General features: G+C 30.8%; 1 protein-coding gene across 1 annotated transcript in view; it reads right to left on the bottom strand.

Annotated features, from left to right (window-relative positions):
* Positions 1-11,009, bottom strand: part of LOC104698751 (structural maintenance of chromosomes protein 4-like) — a 20,122-nt gene extending 9,113 nt beyond the window's left edge. The window contains exon 1 of the mRNA XM_010414149.1: positions 10,968-11,009. Within this exon, the coding sequence (XP_010412451.1) occupies positions 10,968-11,009 (42 nt within the window). The remainder of the gene's footprint in view (positions 1-10,967) is intronic.

Raw genomic sequence — 17,406 nt, 5'->3', positions numbered from 1 at the left:
AAAAAAAAAAAAAAAAAAAAACGAAATTTGAATTTTTTTGGTTTTTGTTTTTTACTTTCTTTTGTCGTCGTCTCCTTTTTATTAATAAAAACCAAAAAATACAAAAGCTAAAAAAAACTAAAATGGGCCAAGGCCCAACATAAAAAGAAAACGAAAAGTCCAAGAAGGAGATACAGACTTGGGAAAGAAACTAGCATCACTAATGAAGTCACAGCCGACTCGAGAAACTCCAAAATCCAAAAACCGTTGTATTATTTTGATAGAGATGATTAGTTTAATTTTTTATAATAATAGTATAGTTTTTATGTAATCATTTTTCTTTCCTCTTTTGTTAAAAGGTTTTTCTTAGGCATGACCAAAAATAAACCGTAACCGTATTTCGGACCGTAATCACACCGTATCCTAACCGTAACCAGACCGTAATTGTATAAAATAGTTTAAAACCGTAACCGTTAACCGTAAATATATGGTTAAATTATATTAACCATAATCGTTAATTAACCGTAACCATATCAAAACCGTTGGTTAACCGCATATTTAAACCGTAATTTGTTAACCGTAACTGTTTAAAAACATAATAAAATATACTAATAATTATTTATTTAATATGAATCATAAGATATGAAAAATATGAGTACACTAAAAAACATATTAATTATAAATAAATCATATCAATTATATTATATCATCAAATAATATCAACCGTATCATATTTTATCAAATAACCGTAACCGTATATAACCGTAACCGTAACCGCTTCAACCGGAACCGTATTTGAGTGGTTAGTTCGTTAAGTAAAGAAATGACTTCCCAAGTAGTTCCCAAGTAGTTCCCCGTAACCGTTTAACTGTTTATTAAACGGTTATGGTTAAGTTTAAACAAAATTTTTAACCGTAACCGGTGGTTAATTAACCGTAACAGTGATAACTGTAACCGTGGTCATGCCTAGACATGAAACGTAACTATTTTCATGTCTTCATAAAAAGTTCTGTTTAAATAGATTCGAAAATGTATGGATGTGGAAAAATTTCGTGAAAATTTCCGAATTAAACCCAACATAGAAAACAAGTAAACAATAATATATTGGGAGATTCTCAAAAATAACACCAAAATAAGTTTTTTTTTCAAATGTAGCACAACATCTCTAAAATTCTAAAAATAGAAATATATTTCAAAATTAAATTCAAAATTCAAAATACTAAACCCTACTTCTCAAAACTATAACCTAAATATGAAATTGAGAACCCAAACCTAAAAAAAAAAATTCTAAAAATTAATTTTAAATATTTTAATGTGTTAAATAATGTTATTTTTGGAAATTTATGGAATGTGTGCTATAATTGTCCATAAAACTTGTTTTAGTGCTATTTTAGGGTATTACTCTAATATATTTGACTTTTATCATTTTGTAATAAGAGGGTTGCATTCAGAAAAAAAAAAAAAAATCATATACGTTTAGAATTTTAGATAAGTCGGATTTTTATAGAATACATCAACATTTACTTAGGTTTTTTAACTGAGATTTTTTAAGAAAATGAAGACAGTATTATGAGTATACTAATATCACATAAAGTGAGATCTCTAATATTTTTTTTAGACACACATCATGGACAATCTGACTTATTGATATATGCTTAGATCTACTCTCTCAAATATTTTGGACCCATTACGATTTTTAAGTGTCCTAAACTATTACTTAAAAATGAATGACATATTGAATTATTCTTGTGGACTATATTCAGTTATTCACTCTCAAACTACTTCACATTTGTAATCGCAGGCTTCTACGTATATAGACAATACTATTATTTATTTATTTAAAAAAAGACTGAAAAGTGTTGGATAGAAAGGATCAATAATATTTTAAGACAATTCTTGGGTTCATCTCTAGGGGTTAACCACTTTTATTCACCCCTTTAAATTAATGAAACAAATCTTAATTAAGGAAATAAATTATGTAGATCAATCAATTTTAAAATTATTAATTTAAGGACAATTGTCAAAAGACCACAAAAATTGGTTTTTATTTCAAAAATACCACAATTTAGTTTTTTTCCAAAACTACCACATAATTGAATTAAAATTCTAATACTAAAAACTAATCCCTAAATTCTAAATACTAAACCCTACCCCTAAAAACTATACCCTAAAACTAAATGTGTCAACCCAAACCTAAAAAAAAAATTTACATCTTTAAAAATAATTTTTTTTGTTTGTGGTAATTTTGGAAAAAAAAATTAGTTAAAGGAATTTCTTTTAATATAAATATTATATTACAGTTTTTAATTATTACATCTAAACCCTAACCATTTTTTATAAACTCAAACCGACATATAATTTTGTTTAATTATAAAATCTAAACCCTAACCACTTTTTTATAAACTCAAACTGACATATAATTTTGTTTAATTGTGAAATCTGAACCCAAAAAATTCTTTTATAAACCCAAACCGACATATAATTTCGTTTAATTGTAAAATCTAAACCTTAAACACTCTTTTGTAAACCCAAACAGACATATAATTTTGTTTAATTATAAAATCTAAATCCTAACTATTCTTTATAATCCCAAACCGATGTAAAAATTTTAAAATTACAAATTTAAACTATAATCCTCTTTTATAACCCAAACCGACATAATTTCATTAATAAAAGATCTACATAATTTGTTTCCTTAATGTGTATTGTCTAAATTCTTTTATATTAAGAAAAAGTAGATGAAGTTTCGCTTATAGTTTTTTTTTAGATCAAAATCGAATATAAAATATGAAAAATTCTTGGGTTCACCCCTAGGAGTGAACAACTCTCATTCACCCCATCTTAATTAACCAATCAGAATACAACAATATGCCATGTCATATCATATTAAAAAAATAAAATCAAAATTAAAATAAAAGACAATACAAATTAAGGAAACAAATTATGTAGATCTTTTATTAAGGAAATTATGTCGGTTTGGGTTATAAAAGATAATTATAGTTTAAATTTGTAATTTTAAAATTTTTCTATCGGTTTGGGTTTATAAAGAATGATTAGGATTTAGATTTTATAATTAAACAAAATTATATGTCTGTTTGGGTTTATAAAAGAGTGGTTAGAGTTAAGATTTTACAATTAAATGAAATTATATGTCGATTTGGGTTTACAAAAGAGTGCTTAAGAATTTGGATTTTACAATTAAACAAAATTATATGTCGGTTTGGGTTTATAGAAGAATGTTTAGGGTGTAGATTTTATAATTAAACAAAACTATATGTCGGTTTGGGTTTATAAAAGAGTTGTTAGGGTTTAGATTTTACAATTAAACAAAATTATATGTCAGGTTGGGTTTATAAAAAATAGTTAGGGTTTAGATGTAATAATTAAAAATTGTTATATAATATTTAAATTAATAATTTTAAAATTGATTGATCTATATAATTTATTTCCTTAATTAAGATTTTTTCCTTAATTTAAAAAGGTGAATAAGAGTGGGTTGGGTGAACCCAAGAATTGTTTAAGAATTTATATATCCTAAGTGAATGGTTTTATATATGTATTGAAATACCTGCAATGAAGAATTGTAGGGATTAAATCATAAGTGTTTACTCAAGCTGTTTATGGAAGGGGTTTCGATTACACCTAACATAGGACACATTGTGCCCGACAAAACAGACAATTATTTGAAGTGATTTTAAAGCCCAAACAACTCATGCATGTGTTCTTCCAACAACTCATCAGATCCCAGCCCTTAACTTTACTATATTTCAATATTTGCCCAATTTTAACTTAAATATATTAATTTTGGCCCCTAAATATGCTCATGACACAAAAAGAATAGTGGCTAGCTCTCTTACAATATTCCATTCTTTTTTTTCTTCTCTTTACCGATTTGAAAACCCACCTCATGTTTTCACACAAAGCTCAATTCGAAAGAATGAAAGTTTGAAATTGTACGATACTTTGGTGTGCATTATATTCTGAAATTCCTTTTGATGTGACTAGAGGATAAAAAGCCATTTGACACACAAGATAAATAAATGGGCATTGGTGGTTAATTTTCTCCATAATTATAGAAAATCATATTCTAATTAATCTACATTTTATATATATGTGCATTTGCAAATACATTTTCTGAAAAGATTAGTATGCCACCAAGCTATATGAGTATTATATAAGTGGTAACAGTAGAAGTATGACATTGGTGGTGTGGTGAAAAACAAAAATTGGACCCACTGAAGATTTTGTAGTCCAATTCTTGGGTCATTGATACTTGTTCTATAAAAGGGGCCACATCTGATCCCACTAAACGTTGTACTGATCTCTCATCTATGTCAATAATTTCTCAAATCTGAAAATAGTATTCTCTGTGGTTCATATCAATTGTTTTTATAGGATTGTTTTCTTTTGTTTGAAGTTAAGTGTCCATTTTGATTTTGATGAAAGTTTTGCCAAAAGAGTACCTTATGGATACTCTTAATCATGAATAGGTGTTACAGATTATTTTATGATCTTGGATGAGCGGTTAAGAGTTACTGGTGAATTTGATTCAGTAAACACGGGAATGACCATCTTATAAAGTAATGTGTATGTGAGAACTATGATCGGGTATATATGAAAGCGATCGGGTCGATCGATAGAGTTTTATTCATGTTTTCAATGTTACATATATACTTACATACATTATGCTAATGTGCTACATATTTTGACTGTACAAAAAAAAATAATAATAAATGAAAAAAAAAAGTCTCTTAACACTTGTAAGTTTTTGTTTTTTTTTGCTTTTTTTTTATTTGTCAAACTTAACACTTGTAAGTAACAACCCATAAAATTATTTTATTTTCTGGACATTAAAACTTTTGAAATCTAAATTCCGATAGATAAAAGAAAGAAAAAACATTTTGCTGCACTCCTGTGTTAGATAATCAATGACTTTGGAAAGAAGTCATAGACCATATAAATCAATGCTGTAAAAAAACTATTACATCCAATCTATAAATTCTTTGTATTTAATATCCTCTGTTTACTTTCGCGCTGAACTGAAGAACCGTAGAAAAGGGTTTTGTTTTGTGCCAATTTGCTCACTTTCGTAAATTGAGTTGTTAATACTTAATGAACACAAACATGATATTTATCCATATGACTTTATTAAATAAGTATATATTTAGATAAGAACGAAATTTACGCAAAAAAATAACATAAGTTAACGTAAGGAATAAGGATACAAACAAAGTAAAAAATGTTGTCTTTGACACGTTTACAGTAAGCTAGTTAGGGTTTACATTGTCATTTTAATCCCATTTTTAGGTCTTAGGACCACATGCTTATGCTTGCAAGCAAAATAAAAAGCCAACAAAACTTTATCTTTATTATGGACCAACCATGCAATTCATGATTCTCTATGCCCAAGAAAAAATAAAAGAAGATCCTCGTTTTTATGTTCAGTCTTTATCATCTTTTTCCAAATTTTAAACTAAACCAATTTCTTTTGGCTGATAATTAATACTCCAATATCACTCGGTCAACTTGTGAGCTGTAATAGCATTAATTGTTTGCTTATCAACCAGGTTTTGAGTTATACTTTCCCCCGGGAAATAAAGATCATAAACCATTATTGTGATTTATGAAAATATTTCGGAAAAATTAGTAGAAAGCTTTTGGGTTTTGACTTTGAATAATATGATTCTCCCAAGAACGTTTTAATTTACGTGGCGAGCTTAAAAGTATAAGGGTGATGCCTTGGGGTGACACGCGAAGTTTTCATATACGTGTCACTTTTCAAATCTTTAGCGTGTTAATTATGATTACGTAGTTTTGTTGACAAGTTCTTTTATAAACTTAAGAAGACCATATTTATCGTCATTGATAATCATCAGTTTTTGAATTATTGTTATTTAATTTAGAACAGTTTTGGTCGTGTCTGGTGGATTAGTGACAAGAACCGCACAGAAGGTTAAAGTCTAACAACACGGCTCGTGGAGTTGATCGTAAATATTGCTGACTCGCGAGGGCATATGAGTCAGATAACAAGAAATATTGAGGAAACCAAAGTACGGTTTCGTGGAGTTGCGTCGTTACGAACTGAACTGGTGTCGTTAAGTAAAGCAAAAATGTTCGGACAATAAGACGTGAATATATCGTGTTGGTCGTTGTTAAATCCCCACAAAAAAAACTCGTGTTTATAAATTACAACTATGCGTAGAAATGGTAATCAAAATTACTATTATGGATTTATGTATTTTAGGATAGACAATTTACGATGAACTTGCTAAAACATACGAAGAAAAACACGGGATCAATCTATTTGATTGTCTTTAACCTGAAACTATAATTACTGTATTCTGACCTAATAAGTGAAATATAGTAAAAGATTGTAGGACAAGTAAAAAGTAAGAATTTGATTCCCAAAAAAAAAAGGTAAAAAGGTAAGAAAAATCGAATTGAAATTCGAAGGGACTAATTAAGTAGAACGAAGTTTTAAATGATAGTCATCACACCACCAAGACAATTCCGAAATTGTAGCCTCAAGGCTCAAGCACCCGATTATTCATGTTTTTATTTGGCTATGAGTGTGACATACATTTCTGAATTATATGGTGGTAGGGTACATATCGTATTATGGTAAACACATTACATAAATATTATTATATCTATCGTTTCGCTCTTCTTTGTATTTCCTATTATATATGAAAATAATTCTCGCGCACTTTTATGTATGTGAAGATCACATTTGTGAGGGTGGACGATGAAAAAGAGGAAAGAATCACGAAAGGTGGTCCTTGTGTACACAAATGGTATATGTGCCCTTGAGAATGGGTTAAAATAGCTAGTAATATATGAATGCGGTCCATTGCGCCCGCCACTACAACTTGTCAAAACCTTATATCACTAATTTGTTCCGGGTCAATTCGGTGATGATTTAATTTATTATTTGTTAACGACGAAACTCACGACTTGCATTATCAAATTCTCCCAAATTGCGAAGTGATTTCACAAAATCTTGTATAATACGAGAAAGTGACACCTTGACATGTTATTTATCTAATATCTGTCTTATTTTATTATTTAGATTTAATTAACTAAATTCATTTGTACTTTACACCTAAGTAACTACTGGTTCATAAAAAAAATTTCAACATTTCTTTTTTTCTATGTTATCATGTTTGTTGTTCGCATTAATGCTACGAAGAAAAAAATTATGTGAAAATGTTTGACAAATTTATTTATTCATTAGAGTGTTTATGTATGTCTTTCCTACTCTCCATAAACCGGTCCGGCAATTTTGAATGTCATATGCAATGTTTTTTTAAAACCCTTTGTAAATAAAATTATAAAAATAGTAATATAAAAAATTATTCCATATTGTAGTTCGTTTTGTTTGTTCACATTTTTCTTCGTTTTTTCTTTGTTTTTATGTTCATTTAAACATTTATAAGAAAATAAATATCATATTGCCTAATAACTCATTATTGTTTTAGAACTTCTCGAATATGGAATTTTTTTATTAGACTTACATATTTGTTTTCCGAAATTGAAGTTTACTTTAAATATCAGTAACAACAAGTTTAATTAACATTAATCTAATGCTCATTCACCAGCAATTCAAAAGATGAAATAAGTTTTTACATAAACCTAATAAAATTTCATCCGTAAATTGGATATATCTACATGATTAATATACTGTTTTCTTATATAAAACCTCTAAGTTTTTTCAAACTTATAAAAAAATCTAATAATAACTGAACTTATAATTTTTTCCCCGACATAAAAAACCTAAAATTTTTGGTCTAAAATATGCCCCAAACAAATTTATGCCCTAATCCTTTGCTTCACTTGCTTGGCCTTTGGGTCGGGCCTTGAACCATGTTTTATTTTTACTTTAGGTTGTCGTGTTTGTTGGTTGTGTTAATATTACTACATCATAAAAAAAATGAACTATCATGATTTAATAAGTTGAACATGTTAGGTTTTGTTCCTTTCTTATATTTTAGAATCTCTATTTTTTTTCCCTTTTGGGCATTTATGTGGTAAAGCAACTTTTTCTTATTGGACGATGCATATGAGTCTTTCCATTGTAAATTTAGTTTCTTATTATTCTTCATCTTTTAAGAAAAAAAAACGTATTTTAAACTATTATAAAAATGGAATATTGTATGTTACTATCATATGCTTAAAAAACTATGTTGTTAAGTTTGTAATGTCTTTTTATCTCATGGTCTAAAATATGCCCCAGAAAAATTGATGCAATAATCTTTGGCTTCACTTGCTTGGTCTTTGGGTTGGGCCTTGAACCATTTTTAATTTTTACTTCAGGTTGTCATGTTTGTTGGTTGTATTAATATTACTACATCATGAAAAAAGGAACTATCACGATTTAATAAGTTGAACATGTTAGGTTTTGTTCCTTTCTTATATTTTAGAATCTCTATTTTTTCCCTTTTGGGCATTCATGTGGTAAAGCAACTTCTTCTTATTGGACGATATATATGAGTCTTTCCATTGTAAATTTAGTTTCTTATTATTCTTCATCTTTTTAGAGAAAAAAAAACTTATCTTAAACTATTATAAAAAGGAATATTGTATGTTACTATCATATGCTTAAAAAACTAAGTTGTTAAACTTGTAATGTCTTTTTATCTCATGGTACGATATGAGTTGCAAATTTCTATACTATATCTGATTAATTTGACTTCTATAGTGAGTAGTATATGCTGATTGTACATAGGTATCATATATTTTAGGAATCTTAGTATCAAATACCGCATTATTAAAAATACCTCTTTTCCTATGTCACTTTTCAATAATACCTTTTGATGTTGTTCATTTTCAAAAATACTCATTTTCTATGTATAAAATGACTAAATTCTAAATTTTAAACTCCAAATACCAAACCCTACCCATAAAAAATATATCATAAACGTAAAATAGAGAACCCAGAACTTAAAAAAAATTCTTCAAATTAATTTAACATACTGTAATTTGTGTAAAAGATGGCAAAAATGAAAATATTCGAAAGATTATTTTTGAAAAAGGTATCTCAAAAATGATAATTCTAACAAATTTTCATATTAGAAAGATGTTCCAAAATTTCTCGACATTAAAAAAATAATATTATATCATGAGAAATGAGTTTCTCACCAATACACATGCTCTAATATGTATGAAAAAGCTAGAGGGGAAAAAACCATAAACACTCTACTATGTAATCAAAAGTATCTCCATGTGTTGAAATACTCTAATACTATATAAAATGAAAACTCACATAGCATCAAACAAATGAACCCAAAAAAATTAATCTGATCAGTATATTTTTAAAATCACAAAAATAACCATTACTGAGTAAACAAATAAAAACTAATAATCTCTAAATTCTTGAAATTGAACAACAATGTAAGTTAAATCCGTGTGTAACACGGGATGACTTCTAGTTATGTATATAGTAAACATGGATGCACAAGTTTTGCTTGTTAATTGTTATCACCAGCTTTTTCGAATTTTAGGGACATGGAGCAAGGCGTAAAAACGTTTCTCTAAATTCGATTTCTGTTAGAAAAAAAAACACACACACATACACATGTAGGTTAGAAACTGTTTGTGTTGCTGGATGGTTTTGGTGTTTGGCTTTTGCAAAAGAAATAGAATAATTATTAAGACCATGTTTACTGGTCGTTGCTTCCCCAAATTTTTTTATTAAAACTAATAAAAAAATACAAAAAGGAGAGAGAAAGTGAGAAAACCGTTACTGAAGTTACTCAATGTAGATTCATTTTTTAGACTTTTTATACATATGTCAGTTTCTTATTAGTTATATATTAAAATATATATATATTTTTTTGAGCAATGGTGAATCTGTTTTCCGCTGGTGATGCTCTTATGGTCTGGTGACAGGGTCCAGTTGACAATCCGTCGGACCAAACTTTTTCTATTGGACAGTTGATTGGTTTAAGTTGGTTGTCGTTAAGTCATGCTCTAATCTTAAGTCATTAAAAGATAAACCGGGTCATCCAATGTTATCCAAAAAAGGAAACGTTAAGATTGTTGTAAAAAAAAAAACGTCAAGATTGACCAATATAAATACAAAAAAAAAATACTAACCAATAATCAAAACCAATTCAACTAATTTTATTCCAATATCGTCACATCGATAACTCACTTGTTTGGCAAATACTTACATATGGGGAACTTTGAGTTTCTGGTCCCAAAACTCAATTTTTTTATGGAGAAGCATGATTTAAGTATTTAAATAAATTAATTATGGATCAAAACTCCAAAACTATTTTATCACCAAAAATTATCATTAACATTTCATATGTATTTTTACTTCCTACAATAATATGTTTCTACCAATATTACTAAAATGAAAATATAAAATTTGAGAGATTAATTTATAGCTAAAAAAATTAAGAGACCCTAAAATAAAGTGATTTAAAATAAGAGTACTATTTATAAGTCCATTTTAGAGTTGGAAATGAATTATCGGGTAAATGTTTCCTTTCAAAAAATGTTTTGAGTATGATTATATATTATCTTTGCCATATATTATTTTACGCTTTAAATATGTAGAAAATAGTAATTGATGTTCATAGTTTTACTGATCCACCTTGGAGAGTTTTTGGGGACGAGGAGAACATGATCACATTTCCGGATTCGAGTCCTACTAGAAGAAAGTGATTCATTATGTGGTGCTATAATTCTTCAGACAGAAGATAAACAATAAAGAATACGTAGTCCCCTAGACCCCAACAATGACATACATCTCATTCTCGTGCAGGCACCATGTCAATATACAATAAATATATTTTAAGCACCGAATACGTATATCTACCATATACCAAAATATTTGAAGTACAGAATTCAAAACGCACATAAGTGCATACATAGTCGTTTAATTTATTTGTGACAAAAAAAATATATAAATGGTTTAATATAGTTTGATGGAGAATTTATTGCTGTAATGCCACTTATCGGGAAATTTTAATCTTGCATACCACTTGAGAGTCTGCATACCACCCAAAACGTAATATTCCCATGTTACTCTTACTGAAATAATTGTTAAATTAATTTAATTTAACGAAATGAAAAAAAAACAGTCGCTTCTGGTGCTCCTTTGGTCGACGGAAAAGCTATTTTAAAACGGAAGCTCACGATTCGGTGCAGCTATCTCATTCCATTACTCTTGCTCTACGGCTGCCTTTGACGCAATAACCGCCACGTCCTTCTTATCTCCACTTCTCGTCTGTGGCGTTTAATTCATGTAAGTAATTGGTTTTGTACATTTATAAAATTTGGGGGCTCATTAGATCTTGGCATTTGTTGTTTGGGTATGTACATTGGATTGATAGATTCGGTTTTAAGAGATGATTAGGTAATTGCATTGTTATGTAGTGTCTGAATCGTGTTGAATCAAGAGAATCTCAGATCTAAGTAGACCAATTTTAGTAGAGCGGCAAATTATAGGATAACTGGAAATACTGGTACAAATGTAAGATTGAAGGACAAATGGTATAACCAGTACAACTTTGGATTTGTAATTGTTGTTTATGTGGTTATATTTCGAGGAGGCGATGAAGAAGAATAACCACACAAGTGTACATTATGACATTGGCATATACTATTCAGAGCATGAGTGGATTTCCAAGAATCCACTATATGCTATATTGTTTAAGACAACATCTTTGGAGAAGATGACATATTCTGTGTTAGTAGATAAGATACGGAAGAAGAGCGCAATAAATGAAACCGTAGGAAAGCTGAAATTGAGTTACCGTCAATCTAAAGCTCGAAGAGAGTCAAATATTGAAGATGACGATGATGTATAGTATTTTTAACGTCATTGGACACAGATGGACTTAAACCAGTATTGCATGTGGAGGTGGTAAATGGTGTCGAGCAACTGTCAAGAGCGGAGCGGGGAAGTTCTGTTGGCATAAATTATGATAGTGTTGATGATCAACAGTGTAATGCAGGAATCATTACTATTTTTAGAGAGGGGGAAACATCACAACAAGAGCCGGTTATTGTAGAGTCTATAGTTGAAGAACCGGATATTGAACATCCGATGGAGAATGCTGAGAGAATGGAGAACACTGATAGAATGGAGAACACTGAGAGAATGGAGAATGCTGATAGAATGGAGAACACTGAGAGAATGGAGAATGCTGATAGAATGGAGATTGTTGAAAATGTTGTTATTGGAAATTCTGAGAATGTAGTGGGTGTGGATAACCCGATAGGTAATGTGGATGTCGTTGAGGGTGGTAGGCTTGAATATGATGAGCCTCCACGTCATGTAGAAGTAAGTCATATGTTTAAAGAATGGGAAGATGGTACAGGTCTTGAAATATTTCAGGAATTTTCTTCTAAAGAGGCAGTATGGGATGTGCTTAACAAAGCTGCAAATAAGCACTGTTATGGTGTGAAGACAGTTGCGTCTGACACGACGCGACTTATGGTGGAATGTAGTCAAGCTTCAGAAGGTTGTGAATGGTATTTGCGAGCTGGAAAAATTAAGGATTCTGATTTTTGGAGTGTTAGAGTACATAAAAACATGCACACATGCTCTCGGTCTGAAGACAGTACAAGCTATATCAAACAAAAAGGCACACCACGACTAGTAGCATCTGTTTTTCATGAAGATTATCCAGGTATATTTGATACCCCGACTCCTAAAAACATCATGAGTATAGTTCGAGGTAGACTGGGATTGCATTGTTCCTACTCCACCGCCTTGAGAGGGAAAAAACAACATGTTAAAGATGTGCGAGGGAGTCCTGAAACAAGCTACACGAATTTGGAATCTTATCTACACATGTTATGAATGGTGAATCCTCGGACAATAACAAGTGTCGAGTTGGACGAAGAAAAAAGGTTCAAATTCTTATTCATTGCTTTAGGGGCTAGCATTGAAGGGTTTAGGGCAATGAGAAAGGTAATAGTTGTTGATGCAACACATCTGAAGACTATGTATGGTGGTATGTTGGTTTTCGCAACAGCTCAGGATCCTAATCATCACCATTACCCCATTGCGTTTGGTGTGATTGATACTGAGAATCATGTTAGTTGGCCATGGTTTTTCAACAAGCTGAAAACCGTCGTACAAGATGATCCTGAATTAGTTTTTTATAAGTGACAAGCATAAAAGCATAATATATGTTGTCTCAGAGGTGTATCCAAGTGCAAGGCATGCTCACTGTATATATCATTTAAGTAAAAACCTCAGAGAATATATCAAGACCGACAAGGATATAGCTTCAGATAAATTCAAGGAGTGCGCTCATATTTATACTAAGAATGATTTCGATAGAGATTTTATGGATTTAAGAAGGAGATTTCCTAATGCCGCTAATTTTTTAGATGAAAAGATTGGGTTGGATTAATGGGCAAGATGCCATTTTGAAGGAGATAAGTACAACATTGACACAAGCAACGCAGCCGAATCAATGAACAGTGTGTTTGTTGATGTAAGGAAGTTCCATTTGTTGCCTATGATTGGTGCTACTATTGAGAAATTTTCTGAATGGTTCAACAAACATAGGAAAGACTATGCTGGTGCATCAAACACAAGGAAACTGGTGCCGGTTGTGGAGAATGAATTGCATGACCGTTGTGAAATTGCAGTACGTTTAACAATGACTGAGTTAAACAGCTACCACCTTGAGTACATCGTCATAGGTCTGGATGGGAAGACTTATTTGGTGGACTTGAAAATGAAAAGTTGTTCTTGCAGATGTTTTGATATCGACAAGTACCCATGTGTCCATGCCATGGCCGCGCTCAGAAATCTCATGAGGAGAGAAGTAAGAAGAGTGCATATCGAAATGCATGATCTCTGCTCAATATATTACTTGATTGAGACGTGGGCATTGGCATATTACAGAACAATTTATGTTGTGCCCCATGAGTCTGACTGAACTGTTCCTGCTGCAATTCGATAATTAATGGCTAAACCGCCATAGTACACTAAAACTGGTGGTGGAAGAACACAAGAAAAGAGGTTCCGTTCTATTGCGGAACGTCGTCGTAAGAGGAGGAGGCAAATGAAGTTTAAACCTGGCATAAACTTGGAAAAGTTTTTGCAGCCTCCAAATCCTGCTGAACAAACTGAGGACACCTAAGCAATTTGTTTTATGTATCTGTGTTTTGTGGAATGCTCTGTTTTGTGTTGTTTATCGTAGAACCAATTGTAACTTTTGACAAACTAAGTTCTTCATTTTATGTATGTGTGTTGTGTTGGTAATTCAGAAAACCAGGTTCATCTAGAGACAACTAAGAATAACACTTATTAATGGGTTTAGTGTATAATAAGGTTCAACTGGATCAACTTGTAGGTTCAACAGGAACAACTAATAGGTTCAACAGGAATTTATTTGATGTTTATCTCAATTATGTATTGCTGAAATTAAGATAAATTAGAGGTAAGAAGAAGTCCATAACATGAAAAAAATATAGTGAATTTTATTTTTATTTTTTCTTAATACAAGCTATTGTTTCATATGAAGCTTCATATGAACCCCTCTTCAAAGTATATGGGACTCTTTTGTTCTTCTCATATCATTTTACAACAAAATACGGGAAAATTATGATATCGTTAAAAATTTTCAACAATAACCTCTTAGCTGATGAATTATCATGAAACAAAATGTGGCCAACTTTAATCCTAAAGGTTAAGTAAAGGTCAACTATAAAAACACGAAAATCTTTTAAAGTCCAACTATGTTAGTGCAGGAACAACTGGACACTTAAGTACAACTATGAATAAAGATATCTGTATTTTAATATTATCTCAAAAATATACTTATTCCGCTCTCCTATTTCACAATTCATTTTCTTAATTTCTTATAAATTTCAAAAGTAGATCTAGGGTTTCGATAATTAACGAATTAACAAAGAAGCGTCGGCGATTTCAGGTTTCGATAATTAACCATGTCAATCAGCTACACTGAGAGTTCCGAAACTGAAGCAAGCTTCGATAGTGGCGGTGCAAAAGCGGACGGTAATTATGGAGTTCCAACCATATATTTCTGTGGCGAACAGATGAAACGAGAAGTGTGTGCTAATGGGGAGAATCAAGGCAGAAAATACTACAAGTGCCCAAAGAGTGAGGTAATGCTGTTTTGTATTGCAATTGTATGCGGCTCACTTTACTTTAGTAATGGAGCTTTCTTAGTAATTTTGTGTTCCGTTTTTGAAAAAAATTGAGTATAGGTTGGTGGAGAACACTTATCTAAGTGGTGGGATGATGCTATTGATGAAGAGTTTCTTAGGTTGTGGCACGAAATTAGGACCCAGTGTGGTGTTAATCATCCTGGAATGGATTCCATTCGTCAATCATTGAGTCGTATGCGTCTTGAACTTGATTCCCTTAAAGAGGAGCATAGTAAGCAAATTAAGCAGACTCCTACTTTGGAGGCACTTTCTGAGTCAATGTGTGTTATGCGTATTGACATGGCACATGTTAAGGAGGAGAATGACCTTATTGTACGCTTGTACCGTTTTGGAGGTGGTGATGCGATGGAGTCATTTCGTGAGCATCTCCGTGTTATGCGTATTGAGGTTGGTGATCTGAAAGAGCGCTTAGCCAAGAAAGAATCTGAGATTCATAAGCTAAAGGAGTTACTTGCTAAGTGGTAATTGTGTGCGTCTAACTTTCTAAGACTTTGTTGTATAACTATCTAAGACTATGTTGTTTAAGCTTTCTAAGACTTAAGACTTTGTTGTTTAAGCTTTCATGAGCACTATGTAAGACTTTGTTGTTTAAGCTTTCATGAGGACTATGTAAGACCATGTTGTTTAAGCTTTCTTTCATGAGCATCTATAACAATTATACTTGGTGTAGTACTAATATTGTAGTTGTACCAAATTATACTAGTTGTCTAAACACAAAATTACACATAGTTGTACTTAAAAAAATAGTTGTACCTAAATAACACCAAAATACCAACTAATAATATTCGAAGACTATTTCAAAGAAAATCCAACTTTCGAAATACACACAATCCTACTTTCGCTGTTGCTTCCCACCTCCTGTGTATGGTGTCTTGAGCAGATTGGATGGTGCCCTTCTTCGTTTCTTCCCAGTTTCTATTAAAGTGACATTGTCATTCTTTTCTTTACCCTTCTTCTTCGTGTTCACCTTCTTCTTCTCTTGATCCTTAATCTTCTCTTGTTCCTCAATTTCCACTTCTTCCTCCATTTCCTCTTGATGCTTTTCATTCTCTTCATCCTTCTCATTCTCATTCTCTTCATCCTTCTCATTCTCCTTCTTTTGATCCTTCTCTTTCTCATTCTCTTGATTCTTCTCCTGCATAATTTTGGTAACAGACTACTATTAAGAACAATAAGTAAACCCATGTCAAAACCCTCAAGTCCCTTAAGTGCTTTTTAAAAATCATCTAGCTCATGTATCCAAATTTCCTCTGCTCGTGGTACATAGACAGCGAGTCTTCTGTTGAGGCCATCTAATTCTTCCTTTAACCCAGATATTTCTGTAGGACGTCTCAAAAAATTCATTAAATCGTCTGCTATGTAATCATAGCTTTCCACCAGATCATCTCTTGTCTTCCTGTATTTAGGAAAACCTTTCTCATTCAAAACCGCATCAAGATTAGCATCAACTTTTATTTCTCCCTTAAAAACTCTTTGGATAATAACTATTTTTTTTCTCTAACTTACCCACTGCAACTAAATCACAAAGTAAAGTAACTTTTTATCCAAAAATAAAATAAAATAAATCACAGAGTCAAACCTGAGTTTTTTTTTCAAAACAAATGGTGATTAATAAAGAATACTTTTACAAGTTTTTACGTAATCTATCTTTTATTTTTCTCAATCTGATCACGTTTAGTCATTTTTTAATTTTTTAACCTATTTTCAAAAACTAAAATTTAACTGGGGTAAAAATTCTTATTTCATAATGTGTCAATCAAAAAGGAAGTTTTAATAAAATGTTTATACTATATACGGTAGCTATACAACAAACTGTTCTATTTCTCCAAACTTATTGTATTTACTAAACTCTATGATATTATGTTCCTTCAGTCGAGCCAACGTCATCAATTATTTTGCTTTGTTGAATTACTTTTTCGTATTACTTTGAATTGATATAACAACTAAATTTATTGTTGCATCTTGATATTAGATATAGTTTTTGTTTTCATTTCATCTTAAGCAAATATTATGTGTGGGGCTTGTGGAATTTTTTTGTAAGTGAACCGAAATTACTTGGATATTTTTGGCAAAAATCATATACATAATGCTTAATCCAAAAATATGTACTTGATTTTTTTTTACTTGAATATAGCTTTAACACAAAAAGATGATAATAGTTTACCAATTATGTATCACAAATAAACTAGTTTAGATTATATTTCGACATGAAAAAGTGAAGATACCTTTTTATCCATCTTTTGTTTTTTTTTTTTTTTTTTT

This window comes from Camelina sativa, chromosome 6, assembly GCF_000633955.1.
Source record: "Camelina sativa cultivar DH55 chromosome 6, Cs, whole genome shotgun sequence".
Taxonomy (NCBI): Eukaryota; Viridiplantae; Streptophyta; class Magnoliopsida; order Brassicales; family Brassicaceae; genus Camelina; species Camelina sativa.
The sequence above is the reverse complement of the archived record's forward strand: the minus strand, read 5'-3'. Positions and strand labels throughout refer to the sequence as shown.